We start from the raw sequence: 17,363 nt of genomic DNA, 5'->3' as shown, positions 1-17,363 counted from the left end.
AGGTTAAAAATAGATATTTACGTCCATTTTGTCACAGGTTTGATAAAAAAAAAAGCTGCTTATGCCTGACAGCGAGAAAGCTCAGCATCTACTAAAAGAATCAAGGAGGCGCTAAATATTAGCAAAACAAACCACTGTAGATGTAATTTGGCTCTTCTGTTGCATGCGATCAGTGGACTTGACAGACATTATCATTTGAAAATTATTAACATAATTGCGCACATAATGACCTGCATAATGTCATTGGGCTGAGACTCTGTTAGCTGTAGCCAAAGTATGCTAATGGTTTATCATCATCATCTGTTCAGCGAAGCTGGTTTGGAGATGAAGGGGCATTTTGTTTTGCTAATTTCCCGTTCTGTTGACGGTACCAGACAAATCGTCTCTGGTGGAATATTTATTCAAATGGGACCATTAATAGAGCCATTCTCCATATGCAAGATTCAAATTGCATTCACAGGTTTGCTTACATAAAAATACTGAATGTGTCATATGATTATTATGTTTTCTTTATAAAAGCAAATGCAGTGACAAGTCTTTTGACAGAGTTTGAAAATCTGTGCATAATTTGGTGTAGTTTTATGGATCTCTTCATTAATGCAAAGAAGCGCCACGTCAAAGCACATTTTTTTAGAAGTATATAATCAAAGTTGCAGTATGTGAACAAAAGTATTAGGCAACACCTCTTAATTTATTCAACTGCATTTTATTTTATTTTATTTTATTAATATAGCACCAAATCACAACAACAGTCCCTTCAGAATGCTTTATATTGTAATGTAAAGACCCTACAGTAATACATAGAAGATGTAAAGAATCAAACAACGCTCCTGTTGAGCAAGCAGTTGGGAAGGAAAAAAATCGTTTTAACAAGAAGAAACCTCCGGCAGAACCAGACAGCCATCTGCCGTGACCAGTTGGGGGGATGGGAGGAAGTTGGGTGTTTTCAGTCCCATTGCCACAGGTGTATAAAGTGAAGCAACCTAGCCATGCACGTCTGCCTTTACAAACATTTGTGAAAGAATGAGCTCCACTAACATCAGCACAACAACTGTGCACCGGGAGCTTCATGAGGAGCAGTTCCTGTAGGGCTAATGTGTAGGTGGTCCAGTACTGCGATCCATATAGTTTAGTAAACAAGACTAAGAATATGGCATATGTTCAATGCCAGCTAATTTTTGACATTTCTGACAGTTTTCAGCATTTATTAGTACATAAATGTCAGTGCCCCCCAGGGTGGCTGTGGCTACAATGTAGCTGCCATCACCAGTGTGTGAATGTGTGTGTGAATGGGTGGATGGCTGGATATGTAAAGCGCTTTGGGGTCCTTAGGGACTAGTAAAGCGCTATATAAATACAGGCCATTTACCATTTACCATTATACTATATTGAGACAGCTCTTTATAGGTTATAAAAACGTCATACCTACAACCTTCCGAGTGCCAATGACTTACAAATCCAGCAACATAAAAACAAATGAAAGAACAAATTTGAGTCATATAAGACAGAAAATCAGAACAGCTTCATTTCTGAGAAGCTTGAAATAATAAATATTTGTTCAAATGACATCACTTTGATGTCAGCTTACTTACTTTACTGTTACTGACTGCATAACAATAGAAGCCTTTGTCTATGGCCGATTCTGTCCTGTCTGTCTGTATTAAGCTCTAACAGTCCATCATCTGCAGTCATGTCATCTTGTGTATATCTGAAACTGTCAGCTGTCGAACAAAATAAAAATTCAAGAAAAACAATCTAAGCAAAAGTAATTTAACACTCTTAGTAAGTATAATACTTGAGTTAATTACATTCTACCTTGGAAAATTATACAGCATTAGGATTAGAAACCACACGGCTTATTAATTCTTACTTTGTAGGAATTAACTGATTCACACAGTAAGAGCAGAGTGAGTAGAAGACTTTTTGGATCCACTGCTTTTAGGTTATCCGTGACCCACTGCACCACACATACTGTATATTTGCAGGAGGGGATTATGATGTTAGATAACCATGTATACCGTATCACTGAATGCGGCATGTGCTGCCAGGATGCCTTAGGTAGGATGAAGCTGTGTGGTCCGGCTACAAGGCCGACGACTTAAACTGCCTCCAAACGTCAGACTTGATGACAGCCTCTTGCATCATGCAGACCGAGAGCACATCCCTCGATAGCAATAACATGATACAGCTCTGAGTTTGTGAGTCTGGGCTTGTGCCTCAGGTGACAAATTTAGGATTTGAGGGCATTTTCAATCTTATAACACAGCAAATAAAGTCAATATTTCCAGATTGTATTGTATTTTTTAGCTGTAGCTAAATTTTCCCCCTTAACCTTTGAAAACAAGAGCAAATCAGGCACTTGTGTTGGTTACATCCAATTGTCACAATGTGCTGGAAGAACTGTGGGTCTTATTTTCTGACACTGTGAAGTGTTTTATAAAAAAGCTCCAAACGAGTAAATGGACTGGAAATAAGTGGAATAATCTCGCTTCGCTGCCTCTCTCACCTAATGAGGTTTTAGGCCTGAATACACGATTAAATGGCGATTTTTAAATGTAAAATTATCACTGAAATGCAGCAGAACAATCTGGTACGTCACGCGCTGTGACAAGTTCACAGGCACAAATCCTCTGGTGTGTCACGACATCGGCGGCAGAAGCCACATATGAAAAATCATGGAAATGTATTTGTGTCGTCGATGCTTCATTAGCGTTAGGGCTTTACGGGAGATAAAAATATCTCTGTGCCTCTGGGAGGAGAGAGGACGAGGAGGGGAGGGGCAGAGTGTGTGCATCAATGTGTGTGTGTGAGGAGATGAAATCAGGATGCATAGGGGGTTTTTTTCCTCCCCTCCTGCAAATGTCAGTCTGTGTGTTTGTGCACGACCGGGGTTGTAACAGCCACGTCGTTCAGAGCAAAACTTCCAGGCAAAAAAAAAAAAATAATGTGACAAAGGGTGCAAAACCACGAGCTGACGTCAGCCACTTCAGACACTCGACTGTGAAGTCAAGTCAGAAATATCTCCTCACCTCATCGCCGCCACCTTCACACACACTATCCTCCTCACTTCTTCCTCCTGTTCCTTCATCAAAACAACACTGCAGGCTTTTGTGAGAATGTATGCAGCAGTGCATGAAAACATGCCGGTGAGGATGAAACAGGGGGAAAAAAGCAACTCTGTAGCTAAAATTTGAAAAAAAAAGGTGATTCGGTCTAATCATATCCATATACATTTCAATTTTTATTAAACCATTTAGCTTAAATACCTTCAAATATCCCAGATTTTTAAACCTGTGCAAAAAGCTGTTAAGCACAAATACAGGAAAACTGTATCACACATGCATATTTTAGACCTGTTCTGACTAAATGAAAGGACTAAACTGAGTATCATTACACCAAATTGAACCGGTTTCAGATCCATTCATTTCACTGTGACATGCAGGAAAATTATGGTGTAGAAACCACTTTTTTTACCCACCAGCTTTAATGTCTAAAATTGTTGCTTGAGCTGAAAAGGCTCCAAAATGATGGACTATTTCAGTCCTGGACACTCAAAGAAGAGCAAAATCCTGTTACAAGGCGAGTGATGGGGTGAACAAAACCTCAATCGCATTAAAGGTAAAAATACACAGGTGTGTCAGCAGCAGTCACCTTGCATGAAGTGAAAGGCAGTTGTACGCCTTTCACTTCATTTGTTCAGACTCTTCTTATATATGTAGGGAAAACTCATTTTTAGAAGAATGATTTTGTTTGGTAAAGCCCTTCTCACTGACCTACGAATCACTCTGGCATTAAAAGGCACCTAACTCAACGGATGAACCAGAGTTGTGTCTAAACATAACAGACAATTCAGTACAGAACCAATTTTGAATTGTATTTTTAGGCACTTAGCAGCCTGTTACAAAAGCATACCATGTGTGCCCAGTGTCCAATATGTGTTTCACTGAATCTATGAAAAATGCCAAAGATAACAGAGTTTGACAGTATAAAATAGTATTTTTTGGACCAACAAAGAGCTGCAAGCTGAAAGCCTGGACAAGTGGAGGACAAAGATGAAGTGGAAGGTATAAAAACTACAGCAGAGGAACAGTATCTGAAAGTCATGTCCTTAAGAAATGGAAAAAAAAAAAATGGAGCAAAGACCTGACACGGGCCCTCAGAGCTAGAGGATACCAAATTACACGAGATTTGGACTCAAAATCAGTGGCAACACTTCTGACTGGGTGTCTACAGCCATCTATAAAACACAGTATGTTTTACAAAGCTTTGGTTCATGTAGTTCAAGAATGATGGAAATATTTGGATCGTATGCTAAGATAAGACATGCAGAAACCACCAGAGGGGTTTCTTGAGGTTCACATTAAATCCAGAAAAATGACAAATAAACAGGATTGTGAATTTTGCCCCAAAAGGTGCAGTTCTTCCTCTGAGAAAGCTAGAGAAACAGGTGGCTGGGTACTCAAGCAGGAAATTTAATTAAGAGCCAGAACTGTTCAGACACAGTCAGCCTGCAGCGAAACACTGTCAGATGTTTTGATTGGTTGTCCAATAATCAAGAAAATCAGACAGAAGTCTGGCTGCTTTCTTACATTCAGCTGCTGATGTGTCTGACTGTGCATTTCTGTGTGTGTGTGTGTGTGTGTGTGTGTGTGTGTGTGTGTGTGTGTGTGTGTGTGTGTGTGTGTGTGTGTGTGTGTGTGTGTGTGTACTGAGTCGTGAGCACAGAATTAAAAAGACAAGCGGAGTAAGACCTGAGGGACAAGAGGATGAAGAGGAAGAGGTAGAGAGGAGGGGATAAAAGAGGGACCAGGCAGTGCTGAGACGCTGTGACTTATGTGTAGGACACGTTTATTGACCAAAGAGGACAGCAGAACGGCTACTTTATTGATGCCTCATTTCCTCAAGAGGTTAAAGGTCACACAGCATGAACTCATTATTGGAAGAGTTAAGAGGTGAGGAAGAACTAGAAGACTCTAATAATTTTTAAAGTCTCCTTTAATCTTGAAATCCCCACCGAGGACCCCAGATTTCCCAGTAAGTGCAGTTTATAAATTCCGATTGCGATATGAAACACATTATGAACCATCTTGAGGTAACAGCTGCGCTCCTGAACCTTTCTTTCTTCTCGGTTATTGAGAAAAGCAGTTGGTAATCTCTTCACACCGTGCCTCATCTCCAAACTGCTGCTCAAGCTCAGCATCAGACAAACACCTCATCGTATTATCTTTGGACTAAAAAAAGTCGACTCATGCCAAGTCCTAATAACAGCTATTTGAGGTGGTACTCAACAGTAGTAGAAGTCCATCAAGGCAGCGTGACAGCTGCTCATACAGGCGTTGTATGAATAATATGGAAACTAACAAAAACACCTCAAACGCATCACCTTGCTGTATGAAACTGGCGCTGACTGCTGCCAGCCCGACTTAGCTCAGTGCCCTTTCGTTGTAAAATATTACTGTTCTGTTGTCGTAGTCTCTCTTTCTCTTAAACTTAAGTTGACCCTAACCATGTGTTGATCTTACCTAACTAATATATATGCTTCAACCCCAAACCATCTCGAACAGTAGGCTAAATGATCAAAGCACTCCAAGGTACTCGCTTTTCAATTAAAATTGAAAATGCCTTTACAGCACGGTCATGTTTCACCTAAAAAACCCTAGATCCTCATTTTAGCAAGTTAAACAGAGTTCATGAAAACACTGGCTCTTGTTAAGAGGTATTCCATCAATGTTAACTTTCCACTTGTGGTGGACGGTAGGCTTCCCCCTGGGGTGAGAGTGGAATGCTCCATCAATAGCAGGGATCTTTAAAACCTGGACAACAGCCCAAACGGACATCAAGAAAAACAGTATCAACCAAAGATAAAATGAACGCATCTACAGTCAGATGCAGTTGGGTTTTTTTTGGTTTTTGTTTAAAAGGAATAAAATCCGTAATTTATAAAATTTTATAAAAAAGCTTCCCTTTGGTTAAGTCTCCTTTGACTGAAACCTCTTTGTATGGAAAAAAGACATTTGGTCAACTCCAATAAAATAACACAAGTGATTTTTTCCCTTTTTCTTTTTTTTTTTTTTGATAAAATCAAGTTCTAATATTTGCTTGTATGGTCCTATTCTTTTTATTCTATTTCATTTTTTAATGAAAACATCTGCTTTCACATCATGAACTCCACATAAAGGCTGAAAAAAGGAGGATAACAACAGCCTGGCTCAGACCTGATAATGGACTCACTGTCCTCACATTTTTGTTGCCGTCTCTTCTTATTTCTTTACTTTACCCATTTACACCTTCTCATTCACTCCACCATCACTTTCCTTTTGTTAATGTTGTGCTGCTCATGTATTTTCACCAATTATACTTTTATTTCCTCCTCCAACGTTTTCAAAAACACAGTCTTCGCATTATTTTTACACCTTTGAGAGAAAACAAATCCTTAGGATAGAAATTTGAATACAGAAACTTATGCTTCATATTATGTGTAGGTCTTTTGTTTGTATGGTGATGAACAAATTGACCTTTATGTTTATAAATGTCTGTCCTCCAACATAGTGGCTTTTCTAATAGCTCTACAGTGCAGTGGTTTATGCATACACATTTGATCCTGGTAGAAGACACAAATCTGCCATAGATATCCTGAAAATCAAACATGTGGAGCCTGCTGTGGTCAAGAAGTTGAAACTTGAAGCTTCTTCTATTACTTGACATTTCCTCTAGGTCTTTATGGGAATGGTAGTTTTCAAAAACTTTCATTAATCTTGACTAAAATTCCTTTCTTGCTCACAGTTCATTCAACTTTATGGAAGCATTTTCAGGCATTGGTCTAAACTGAACATGTTACTGAAAATGTAATGTGATTACTTAAACAAGTTACACCTGACACTGTTTAGGATCTTGCCAAATCCCTTAACTAACCTTTGGAGTAGAAGACAACCTGCTCCAACTCCTGAGCCGTGGCCTGAATTCAGTGAAAGAACAAGACGAATTATTTCTAACGCTTTGTTCACACTTCCTACTTGTTGTTTTAAATGCAGGCTGGTGATCAAAGCTACAAACTGAAGCCCAACACTTGTGTCTGCATAATGGGCATGAGAGTTTAACTGCCCACAACTTCATTATCACTGCAACAGTGCAGTGAAGTATCAACCAATTGTGCACACATAAAGAAGGCCAGGCAACCCTTCAGGTACAGTGTAGCTATGAAACACACAGCATTGCAGTGCAGGCAGTCAGTGTGTGTCTACTTTAGCATAGCATAAAATATTGCACCTTGTTTTCTTGATTTGCACGAAGACCAAAGTGTAAAAATGTTTTTGTTTTATAGGAAGTGGTGGGCATATTTTTGTCTGAGAGCAGCAACTAGTCAATTCATCACTTTGTCAGTTGTGGCAGTAAAATGTCAACAATGCTGCTACGATGGCTTTGAGCTCTTTATGTTTTAAAAACTTAAGAAGCAAAAGCACCTCTGTCTGCTGGTGAAAACACTTCAAAGGCTGCATCCCACATAATCTACAACAAAGTGGGATGAGATTCTTGCCCTGATATTTCTGTTGTGGAGGCCTTCTAGAACAACAGAAGGCATCTGGAGGCGAGCGCAGCTTTGGACATGATGTGGCTATTCTACCTTTAAAAAGCAACACCAGGCCCTCCGCCACACATACGGTGCACTTCCTCTCTCTCTTCTTTGTGTCTCTCTCAGCAATATGCAAACAGAGGCAGTGAAACAAGCACGGGGTCCAAGCGACACACACGCTGGGTCAGAATCACTTATGCAGACATGCAAAGCAATGCTGATAAAAGGCCCACTCTGACTTTGATGGTGCAGGCTAAGTTCCCCACTCACTTTGCACACTGCACCTTTGCATAAATAACTCCAAGCTGCAGACTGAAAAAAAAAAGATCAGTTCCTGTTTGGCTCCTGTCTGATCCCAAACGGAGAAACTACATGGAAATATGCTGCTGGAGCATTTGGGCAAGGTAGTAAAGAAAGACAGGAGAGAGAAGCTTGTTGCTCATGTCTTTGCATATAACGAGCTGGCAAATTGTAAGGTTTTTTCTGCTTGGGATTCACTAAAATACATACTGGTTTTCTCCAGCTAGCATCCTACACTTCATCTGCTGCACACTGTCCCACTGTGTGGGTGTATTTGCATGTTTTCGTGTGTGTATTTGACAAACACCTGCACAAACCCACAGTCTCACCTTTATCAGCCTGATATGAATGTGTGAACATTATGCCTTTGTAAAAAAAAAAGTTGGCTTTCCTGTTGTTGGCCTGTTGTATTTATGACTGTGAAGCATATGTCGTGTTTAGACATGAGCATTAGCGTGAGACTCCCGGCGTGTTCAGTGGGCTTTCACTATATTTAACTCAGTTTCTGTCAAACTAGAACGTGTCCGCACAGAGGTGATGAACACATGAATATATCTACTATATTTATAATGAAGTTTCCCTGACCTCGATGGTTTACTACGATAGTTTTTCTTGGATGTCACATAAATACAGTTACAGTGGTGGATGCTTATATTCATCACTATCCATTTTTAGGCTGGAACCTCCTGTCATACATCGAGAGGCAGACAAAACTCAACTGAACTGATTTTAAATCCAGAACCTTCCTGCTGTGATATGCAAGCGCTAACCACTGTACTACTAGTCCTTCTTGAATCACATGTTAATCATATTTATATTATTACAATTAACCTGTTTGAGCCAAGAGCTCCGGATGCTTTAAACACTAGTCTTGGTTTGGCATGATGATGTCATAGACAACTTTGGCTGTGAGCATAGAAGCCCCACCCACTCACCGCTCAAACGTTCTGTTTATGAGGTGCAGCCAATGGAAATAAAACCTAGCTAAAAGCTTGTTTCAGGCAATGAAGTGCAAAAGGTCCGTCCATCCATCCATCCATCCATCCATCCATCCATCCATCCATCCATCCATCCATCCATCCATTCATCCATCCATCTTCTTCCACTTATCCAGTTTAGGCTACTGAGGAACTGGATACTGAGGAACAGTTGGGATAGGCTGGTGCAGACTCACCCTGGCCAGTTTGCCAATATATCACAGGGAAATAACCAGGGACTATTTTGAACTGTGAATCCTGCCAATCAACCTGAGCTCTAGTTGAGTCCAAGCATAAAAAGAGTTTGAGCAGAAGATACAGCTCACCCAAACTCTTTGCATCAACCACCTTAATGTTTAAAGGCTTCAATGGTAGCTCTAAAACATGTGTAGTTTCCTCATTATGAGGAGCTGTGGCTGCTTCATTTGGTTGCTATGATGTTTGCATAGTCCTACGAATCAAAACATGAACCACGCACGATCCGATGCCAGTTCCAGCAGAATAATGACATCTTATTTGTGTTTTTCAAACAGAGAAGGATCACAGATGCCAATTAATTGTTTTAATAACTCAAATACAAGATTTGAAGAGTGGCTAACAGATTTTCAAAATTTTGGGTTGTCGCAGATATAAAACTACAGGAGTGAAAACAACACGCTGGCAGGCACACAAAAGTCATACACATATGCACATAAAGACGTACTCCAGTAAAATAGTTTTTTAAATACAGATTTTTCTGTTAATTTAACTCAAAAGTCTGTCCTCTACACACGAGTTTGCACCCACAAACACAGATGCACAGTTGAACAGCCAGCCTGGGTCCGGATGCTGGCATTCTCCACAGTGATAATGGGGCCGTATCCCACTGTAATGCACAGTTCACTGAGGCTGGCTCTCCTCCAGATGGAGAGGCAGCAAGGAAAAGGAACAGGATGCCATAACCTCGGCTCACACAGTGGACAAGAGCCACAGCTGCAGACGCTCACACACATACACACACCGAAGCGCACAGGCCAGAGCATCATCAACCATCAACCCGCATGGATGCTTGCATGTATGAAACACAGAAACAGACAGCCACAAGCAGGGGCATGCGATTAAAGACACGACAGAAGTGGTGCAAGAGCACGTCAACATCACGTTCATGCGTACGCTCACATGGAGCGCACTTCACGGAGTGTCGGCTGCAATCGTGCAGCTCCACTGTGTGACAGGAGGAGAAAGTAGGGGTGGTGGAGGAGCTGGAAACGGCGGAGAAGTGGGAGGAGGAGAAGCTGCCTTTTGTTATATTTTCAGCATGACAAGAAAGGCAGAGGAGCCGCGATGTGTGAGAGGATTTGTCGCTGAGAAGTAAGAATGTTATTCCGCCCCGTTCTGACCCGTTTAGGCGAGGAAGCCAAAAAGCCTCTTTTTATAGGTCTGTACCAGAGCTGGCTCAATCCTTCAACGCAGCAGGGGAGAAACTGAGGTCCTAATGAGATCTTTTTTAAATTTACATTCAGTTACTAGGATTTATTTTGGTGTTTACCTTCAACCTTCAGCTTTCTCACTGATGCAAGAGCATATTTCCAGAAAATGTTCGTGATCCTCGTGCATTTTTGTTTCTTCTCACAAACATATCTCGCAAGCACAAAAACCAAACACCGATCTGAGAACTTGCGTTACATAATAACAACTGCCACCTTGATTTCCTGCAGGAGCCTTAAGTTTACTGGCTGCGGCATGAATCACATTTTTCATCTGTCTTTTATCTGTTGTAAGAATGCTCTAATCTTAGAGGATACAACAGTGCTGCAAAGCCAACATAACAGGCTTTTCAATTTCAAGGTTTTATTTATGACAGGTTAGATTTTGTTTTTTTGTGTCCATTAAACTGTGTTTTAATTCAGCGATGAAGTTTGTGCATGAGTCTGATAAGGCCTCACTGACACAGGTCTGCAGACTGGTTGGCGAGCCCCTGGTAACCTCTGGTTGCTAGGGAAAAATATGATTTCCCTGGTGAGTGACTTCTGATAGTTGTTTGGTGAAACTGATTGCAAAGTGGTAGCAACAGTTGTACTTGGTAGCAGTTTACCATGGCCCACTGAGCTTGCATGGAAGATAATGGCTTGTCTGCGAACACTTGAGGCATTAAAAAAAAAAAAAACTCAGATTGAAAGTTGCTCCTTGCCACTGCAACACATTTCAAAAGGTGAAACTTTTACTTTCTCCAACATTCTCCGTTTGTGGTTTGCAGAGTGAGTGTTTGTGGATAAGTTGGCCTCTTCCATTCAATTATGAGCAAGTGACCAAAACAAGCACAAGGACATTTTTGGTCCTCTGCAACTGATTTCACCCAGCAACAGCCAAACTCCAGTTACCAGTTGGTGATTACATATTTTTCCCTAGCAACTGGAGGTTACTGTGGGGGTAGGTGCACATCTGTGTGACTGTGGTGTCACTGAAGAAATACAGATTACTCTTAATCTCGGACAAATCTCGGAAATCCTAATTTAACAGTTACTGTAACTAAAAACACAAAAGCTGCTGCAGCCCTGAATCTCGTAGCAAAAAAGATGTGAACATCAGAGAAGAGGTAAAAAGAAAAGAGAGGATGGAAACTAAAAAGGGCCGGATGAGGTGCAGGTGGAGGAAGGGGAGGAGGTGGGGGATAGTATGAGTCATAGGCCGTTACAACCACAAGCCAAACGGTGGCGAAGAGACAGAGACACGTGCGCACACTCAGAAACACACTGAAGTAGAGGAGAGGAAATCTTTAATGGCAGCTTCCCTGTCTCTTTCACTAACATGGACATGGAGTCAAATGGTCAGGAACTGTGGGGAATGGCTGTCTATATTGGAGTCACTGACCCCTCATGCACACACACACACACACACACACACACACACACACACACACACACACACACACACACACACACACACACACACGCACACCTACACACACACAAATGGGCTGGAGTCCCCAAACAGTCCATTAGAGATTAAACAAGTTGTTCAGTCTATGTTTCAGACTCCAGGCGTGACTCAAAATTTCAAATTACTCTGCCGGCTCGTCTGCCTCCTCTCCTCTTCCCCGCCTCTTTCAGGCTTTCTTTCTATCACTCAGTTCGCTATATTGTTCCATTAGTGGATTAAGCGTGCTGGTACTGGGGAGGAAGATGGGTGCAATTCAGAGAAAATGAAACTCAGTCCATCAACCTGCATCAGGGGAGACGCAAGACTGGGGTACTTTACCTCCCAGCCCTCATCACCTCTTCACATTACTGCGTTATTATAGATTTCTCTAATAAAACAACACAATATATGAATTCACTGCAGAACTCCTGAGTGCAATTCTAGGATTTAGGGTTTCTCATCCGCGTTATTGAGGGAATAACTAACATTTAAATGAGTTGGCAAAGCCAGACTACAGCAGCTACAGAAATATTTAAAATCATGTTGTGCTTGCGACCTGGTAGTTATTGTTGAATACATCATGCTCTGTGAGGGTGGCGATAGATGGGAAATCAGAGGAAATCCACACTGTAAACCCGAATCAGTTGACTGAACTTAAAACATTTGTGGAAACTGATTACCTCAAAAGTTTTAAGTACACAAACTCATCTTTTCTAAGTATGGGGTACTCAAAATTTGTATTTATTGTTAACTTAAAAATTTTAAATTATATTTTTATTTTATTAATTGAGCTTTACTTAAAAACTATATACTTTAATTTTAATATTTTTGTGTTTTTTGTAGTTTACTATTTTGATCCAACACAATGCAATTATATTACAAACTAAACGCAAATTATATGATTATTAATTAAAAGAAATTTATTATTAAATGTTTGAGTGTAGACTAGTAAAAAAAATTAGAGAAATTCATTTACTTTACATTTTGTTTATTTAACATTTTTTATGGAAATGTAAAAACATCACTTAGTGTTTTTATAAAACCACTAACATGGACATTGGCACCATAAAGTGAGCATTATAAATTCAATGTAGAACATGTATCTTTTTATAAAAATCACAAAGGACAACATCAGTCCTAATTGCATCTTTCTCAAAATATATAAATTCAAAATAAAAAGTCAAATACTAATCACTTTTGTTTGAAAAAGAAATGAAAAACAATTTTATAAAATGGGTACAAATAAAGATGATCATCTTCCAAATAACCAGAGCAAAGTTAGGTAAACTGATGGAGTTAAATCCACCCAAAGTCTGTAGTAAACTTAAAGTGCTTTAAATAAAGTGCTTAAAACAAAGTGCTCAGTAACAGAGTGCATGTCCTAACAAACATTGCCTTATATTCCTTCCAGAACTACTCTTTCAGCAACAAATCATTTTTAAGAGCATGTAGGCAGGGTTTCAGAGGTTTGCCGTCAACAAGCCCCATGAAGATTTTTTGGACAAAGGTAAATGTGTGAACGAGCTTCCTGGGGTAGTCTAAATGCAGAGCATAGATCAAGCCAAACAATAAGGCAAATGCATCTGCAAATCTGGGAATATCACGCATCACCAAGTCGCCTTCCACCACAATGGCCATGCTTGAGGAAGTAAAATGGACTGGACTGGTCTGGGAAGCGCCGTCGGTAACTACTGTGAGAAGGGCAACTGGAGTGTCAATGAGGGTCGACTCATCCAATGTGTCCGCCTGGAATAGACACAGTATCAATAAGTAAGGTTGGTTTGAGAGAATGTGACAAGCAAGACCTGTAATCTAGCAAAAAATTCAGCAGTGTAGTGGGTTACTTTGTAACGGGTTAGGGTACTCTACTTTTTTGAAAAATGTACATTAACGCGTTAGCTTCTTGCATTACATAATTAGTATGTTTGTTATTTTTCTAAAAAAAAAAAAAAAAAAAAGAAGTCATTTTTTATTTTATGACTTTATCTCAAAAAGAAACTAAATCTTGACTTCAGCCTTGTTTTTGGGGCCACCTGCAGCGTAGCCGAAGTGCTGTGATACGCCTGTGCCCTGCTCCTGACCCTGTGTGTGTGTGTGTGAGGGTTTTCTAAAGAGAGGGTATTTTGCTTGTACAATTTGGTAGCTGCTAGGGTATTAAATTGTATTTAAAAAAAATCCATGGTGTTTTATCTCACTGGCAGAATTTAAGTGATGCAAAAATACACTTACATTACATGTCTTAAAGAATTCTGGGTCCTCCTCCCGCAGGTATACAGGAAGGGCACGAAGCACTGCAGTGCGTTTCACGTTGATATCAGGCGCCTCCTAAAAAGGGAAAAGAAAAGTTCATTGAACACAAAGTTTTCAGGTGTCATTCTTTTGGGGAGAATACATGTTTATGAAACTGCATGACATGTGACTCTACATAATTTTGGAGACATTTCTTTTAAGACACAACCTTTCTGTCTCTTATGACAAAGAGTCTGTATCTTACTCATTTGACAAAAATCCTACACAGTATTTTAAAGTAACATACCAGATCAGAGCTGTAATCTGTATAAAACACAGATGTTCAAAGCAAGGAAAAATTGAGTTTTTATCAGTGAAACTTTTAATTTGTGTTAATTTTATCATTATCAATATTCACCTGAAGATCATAATGATTCAGGATGGTTCGCAGAGCCTCTGATATCTTGCCAGTCCGTGCAGCCTTCTGTCTGTATAGAGCCATAAGTCGTGGTGTGTGTCTGTCAAGTTCAGCGTAGAACTGGTCAGTGATAATTATATACTCAGCCATCATTACAGCTTTCAAAAATTTCAAAAGTACACTGTACATTTCATGACAAAATAAACACTTAGCATGGTAAAAAAAAAAAACCTTACAATTACTGCTGTTTACTTTGAGTGCAGTCTTGAATTCTATGGCCGATCATCCAACAGTCCAAAACATAGGTAAGAATTTCAGATGTTACAAAGTCACAGGCCATCATTCCATTTAGTCATGGTAAACAGTAACCCTCTTTTAGTTTTAAGTTTTTACCATATAATCAACATTGTCTCACCATGTATAAATTCTGTTAAGTTGGAAAAAAAAAAAGAAAAAAAAAAAAAAGCACAGAATACATATGAATTTACACTGCAGTTATTTTAAAAAACCAAGCCAAACTGCGGGATAAATCTTTGCAAAGACACATTGTTATGCAATAGTACATAATACATCAGTGAGATACTTGTAATATTACACAGAACTTCTACTTACAAACTACTTCTTTTACAGGCTGTTGCTTAAGATAGAAGTTGCCACTGCTAGCTAAGTCACTTTTGAATGATGCTAATGAGAAGAAGAAAAAAACCCGGCCGAACAATGAGGCTGCTGTTGTAAAAACGCCAACTTTCTTGCGTTGGCAATGGGTCGTTAAAATATCACTAAGACACTTTCTTTATGTGCAATTCTTATTAAAACTGTGTTTTAATCGGTTAAAACTGTAAAACTGACGATATCATCGGTTTGAAAAAGAGCGCGAACAACAGCGAACAACAATTCACTACCTGGGTCTGTGCTGTTTAACACAACGGCGCATTCAAAAACAAGTTAATGGCTGCAACATATTAATATACTTGCTTTTTTACGGAAAAAATAAACATAACGAAGGTTCCGTTTTACTTACAAGTTTCTCCAAATGTGCTCTCCGGTCGCTCGAGAAGGGCAGCCATATTGAACAGAATTTTCTGTCAACGTCGTTCAGGTTAGAGAGAAAACGTCATGACGTCATGACGTACAAATGCGGAGCTCGAAAAAAAAAACATTTACTCAAAAATCATAATTAAAAAAGCAGTATTTACTCTTAACTTCTAAGCCATGTACAATTATAACTGTTTGAATTGTTAAGAGAACAGAAAAGTTTTAAGTTGTTTCAACTTTGTGACGCATTTTAATTGTTGTATCCACAAACTTTATAAGTCAGGTGGACTGTTGGGGTTTACAGTGCACCTTATTGGAAATCTACTAAAAAGTCGTTACGTTAATAAGTCATTATAATTACCATGCATATCACAAGTACACACCCTCCTCTAACTTGTAGCCAACTTAGCAGGCTGTTATCATCCACTGTAATCAGGCAAAAATGCAGGAGACCTCTAGTGGTTTTACAAGGAAATGCATACAATAGCTATTGTTGTAAGCTAGTAAATAGAGCTTTGTGACATGTGCTAACACATGTCCTGTGATCTGGCACATTCAACCCATATCAACTAAATATCACATAAACAAACAAAGAAAAAGTAATGTCATCAAACTTGTGCCCACAGTTGCAAGAGGAAGGTGAAAAATCGTCAACTTATTGCAGAATTTTATTAAGGCAAACAAGTGCTAACACAAACCTAATGCTTTCACTCAGCACACTGAAAAGTCTTTTATTGTCTTCCTCTCCTCACTCCTAACCGCCCACTGCAGACAGCAGCACCTTCCTGAGCCTGGTTGTGCCAGAGGCTTCTTCCTGTTAAACGTGAGTTTTTCCTTCCCACAGTCGCCAATTTGATTATTGGGCTTTTCTGTATTATTGTAGGGTCTTATAGTAAAAAGCACCTTGAGGTGGCTGCTGTTGTAATTTGGTGCTATATAAATAAAACTGAATTGAATCAGATGAACCTTACTGACACCAATGGAGATATGTGTAGGGCTTAGAAAAAACTAGGAACATTGGAAAGGGTTATTTAAATTCATCATCTGATACAAAATTTCATGAAAAAAGGTGAAGCGCTTGAGCTATCTCAATCTGCACTGACTTATTTGACTGATATTTAAAGTAAAAGTCTTACTTTAAATGGGAACTTTTTTTACAAGCACGATTTTTAAGAAAACTTCTGAATAAAGTAGGTAATTATTTCTTTACTATGTTTAAAACCTTCATCTTCATCGGCTGTGCTCCCTTTAGTTTTTGGACATAAAGAGCAGCTATGCAGCCATCAAAGCATCCAGAATTACAGTGAACCAGCTGCTTCAACCCCCTTGATTAAAAAACACATGTTAACTACGATAAGTAGCAGTATTATTATGAAACATTGATAAATAGTCCCTCGGTTACCAAACCGCCTGCTTTAAAGCTCTCAGCTCTTGCTGTAATTATCAGCATCATTGAAATACAACTTTCATCATGGAGACTGCTTGGATTCAATTACTGCTTATGCAATACAACCATTAAAGTTCCATTTGCTCTCCTGCACATGCTTGTTGTCCTCCTAATGTGAGACTAGATGCTGTGTAAGGTCTTTAAAAAGGAACATAGGAGGGTTATTAATCGCCTGTCTCTCATTGGCTGATTGTGTTGATGCTTTCATTCACAGAAACCCAGCAGCAACGACGTGTCTGTGCTTTGCCTTTCCTGCTAATGGTTTAGTAAGATTGACTTTACCGCTCAATAGTTCAACTTCTTTCCAAACGCTGTCTGCCAAGAGCCTGCGCACAACATGAGCAGCAGTGCATGGCGCTGATGACTAAAAGGGTTGTTTGTAATAATGGAGTGCACAGAGAGTAGAGTGTGAGACAAATATTGAACTGCATGTTGGAGGCCAGCTATAAGGTCACTATGGCTGTGAACAACACACAGCGAGAGTCCACT

General features: G+C 39.6%; 2 protein-coding genes across 2 annotated transcripts in view; both read right to left on the bottom strand.

Annotated features, from left to right (window-relative positions):
- pea15 (proliferation and apoptosis adaptor protein 15) overlaps nt 1–17,363 on the bottom strand; it is a 66,787-nt gene that overhangs the window by 35,892 nt on the left and 13,532 nt on the right. The window lies entirely within an intron of this gene.
- On the bottom strand, nt 12,641–15,444 carry LOC308404738 (uncharacterized protein). The gene is made up of 4 exons (XM_080894902.1): nt 15,414–15,444; nt 14,393–14,512; nt 13,975–14,070; nt 12,641–13,491 (listed from the first exon to the last, which is right to left on the bottom strand). Exons 2-4 carry the CDS (start codon nt 14,474–14,476, stop codon nt 13,159–13,161), a joined length of 513 nt encoding a protein of 170 aa, XP_080751028.1. The 5' UTR covers nt 14,477–14,512; nt 15,414–15,444; the 3' UTR covers nt 12,641–13,158.

This window comes from Rhamphochromis sp. 'chilingali' (genome assembly GCF_963969265.1).
Source record: "Rhamphochromis sp. 'chilingali' genome assembly, chromosome: 1".
In the NCBI taxonomy this organism is placed as follows: Eukaryota; Metazoa; Chordata; class Actinopteri; order Cichliformes; family Cichlidae; genus Rhamphochromis; species Rhamphochromis sp. 'chilingali'.
Note: the sequence above shows the minus strand (reverse complement) of the source record. Positions and strands in the feature narration are given on the sequence as shown.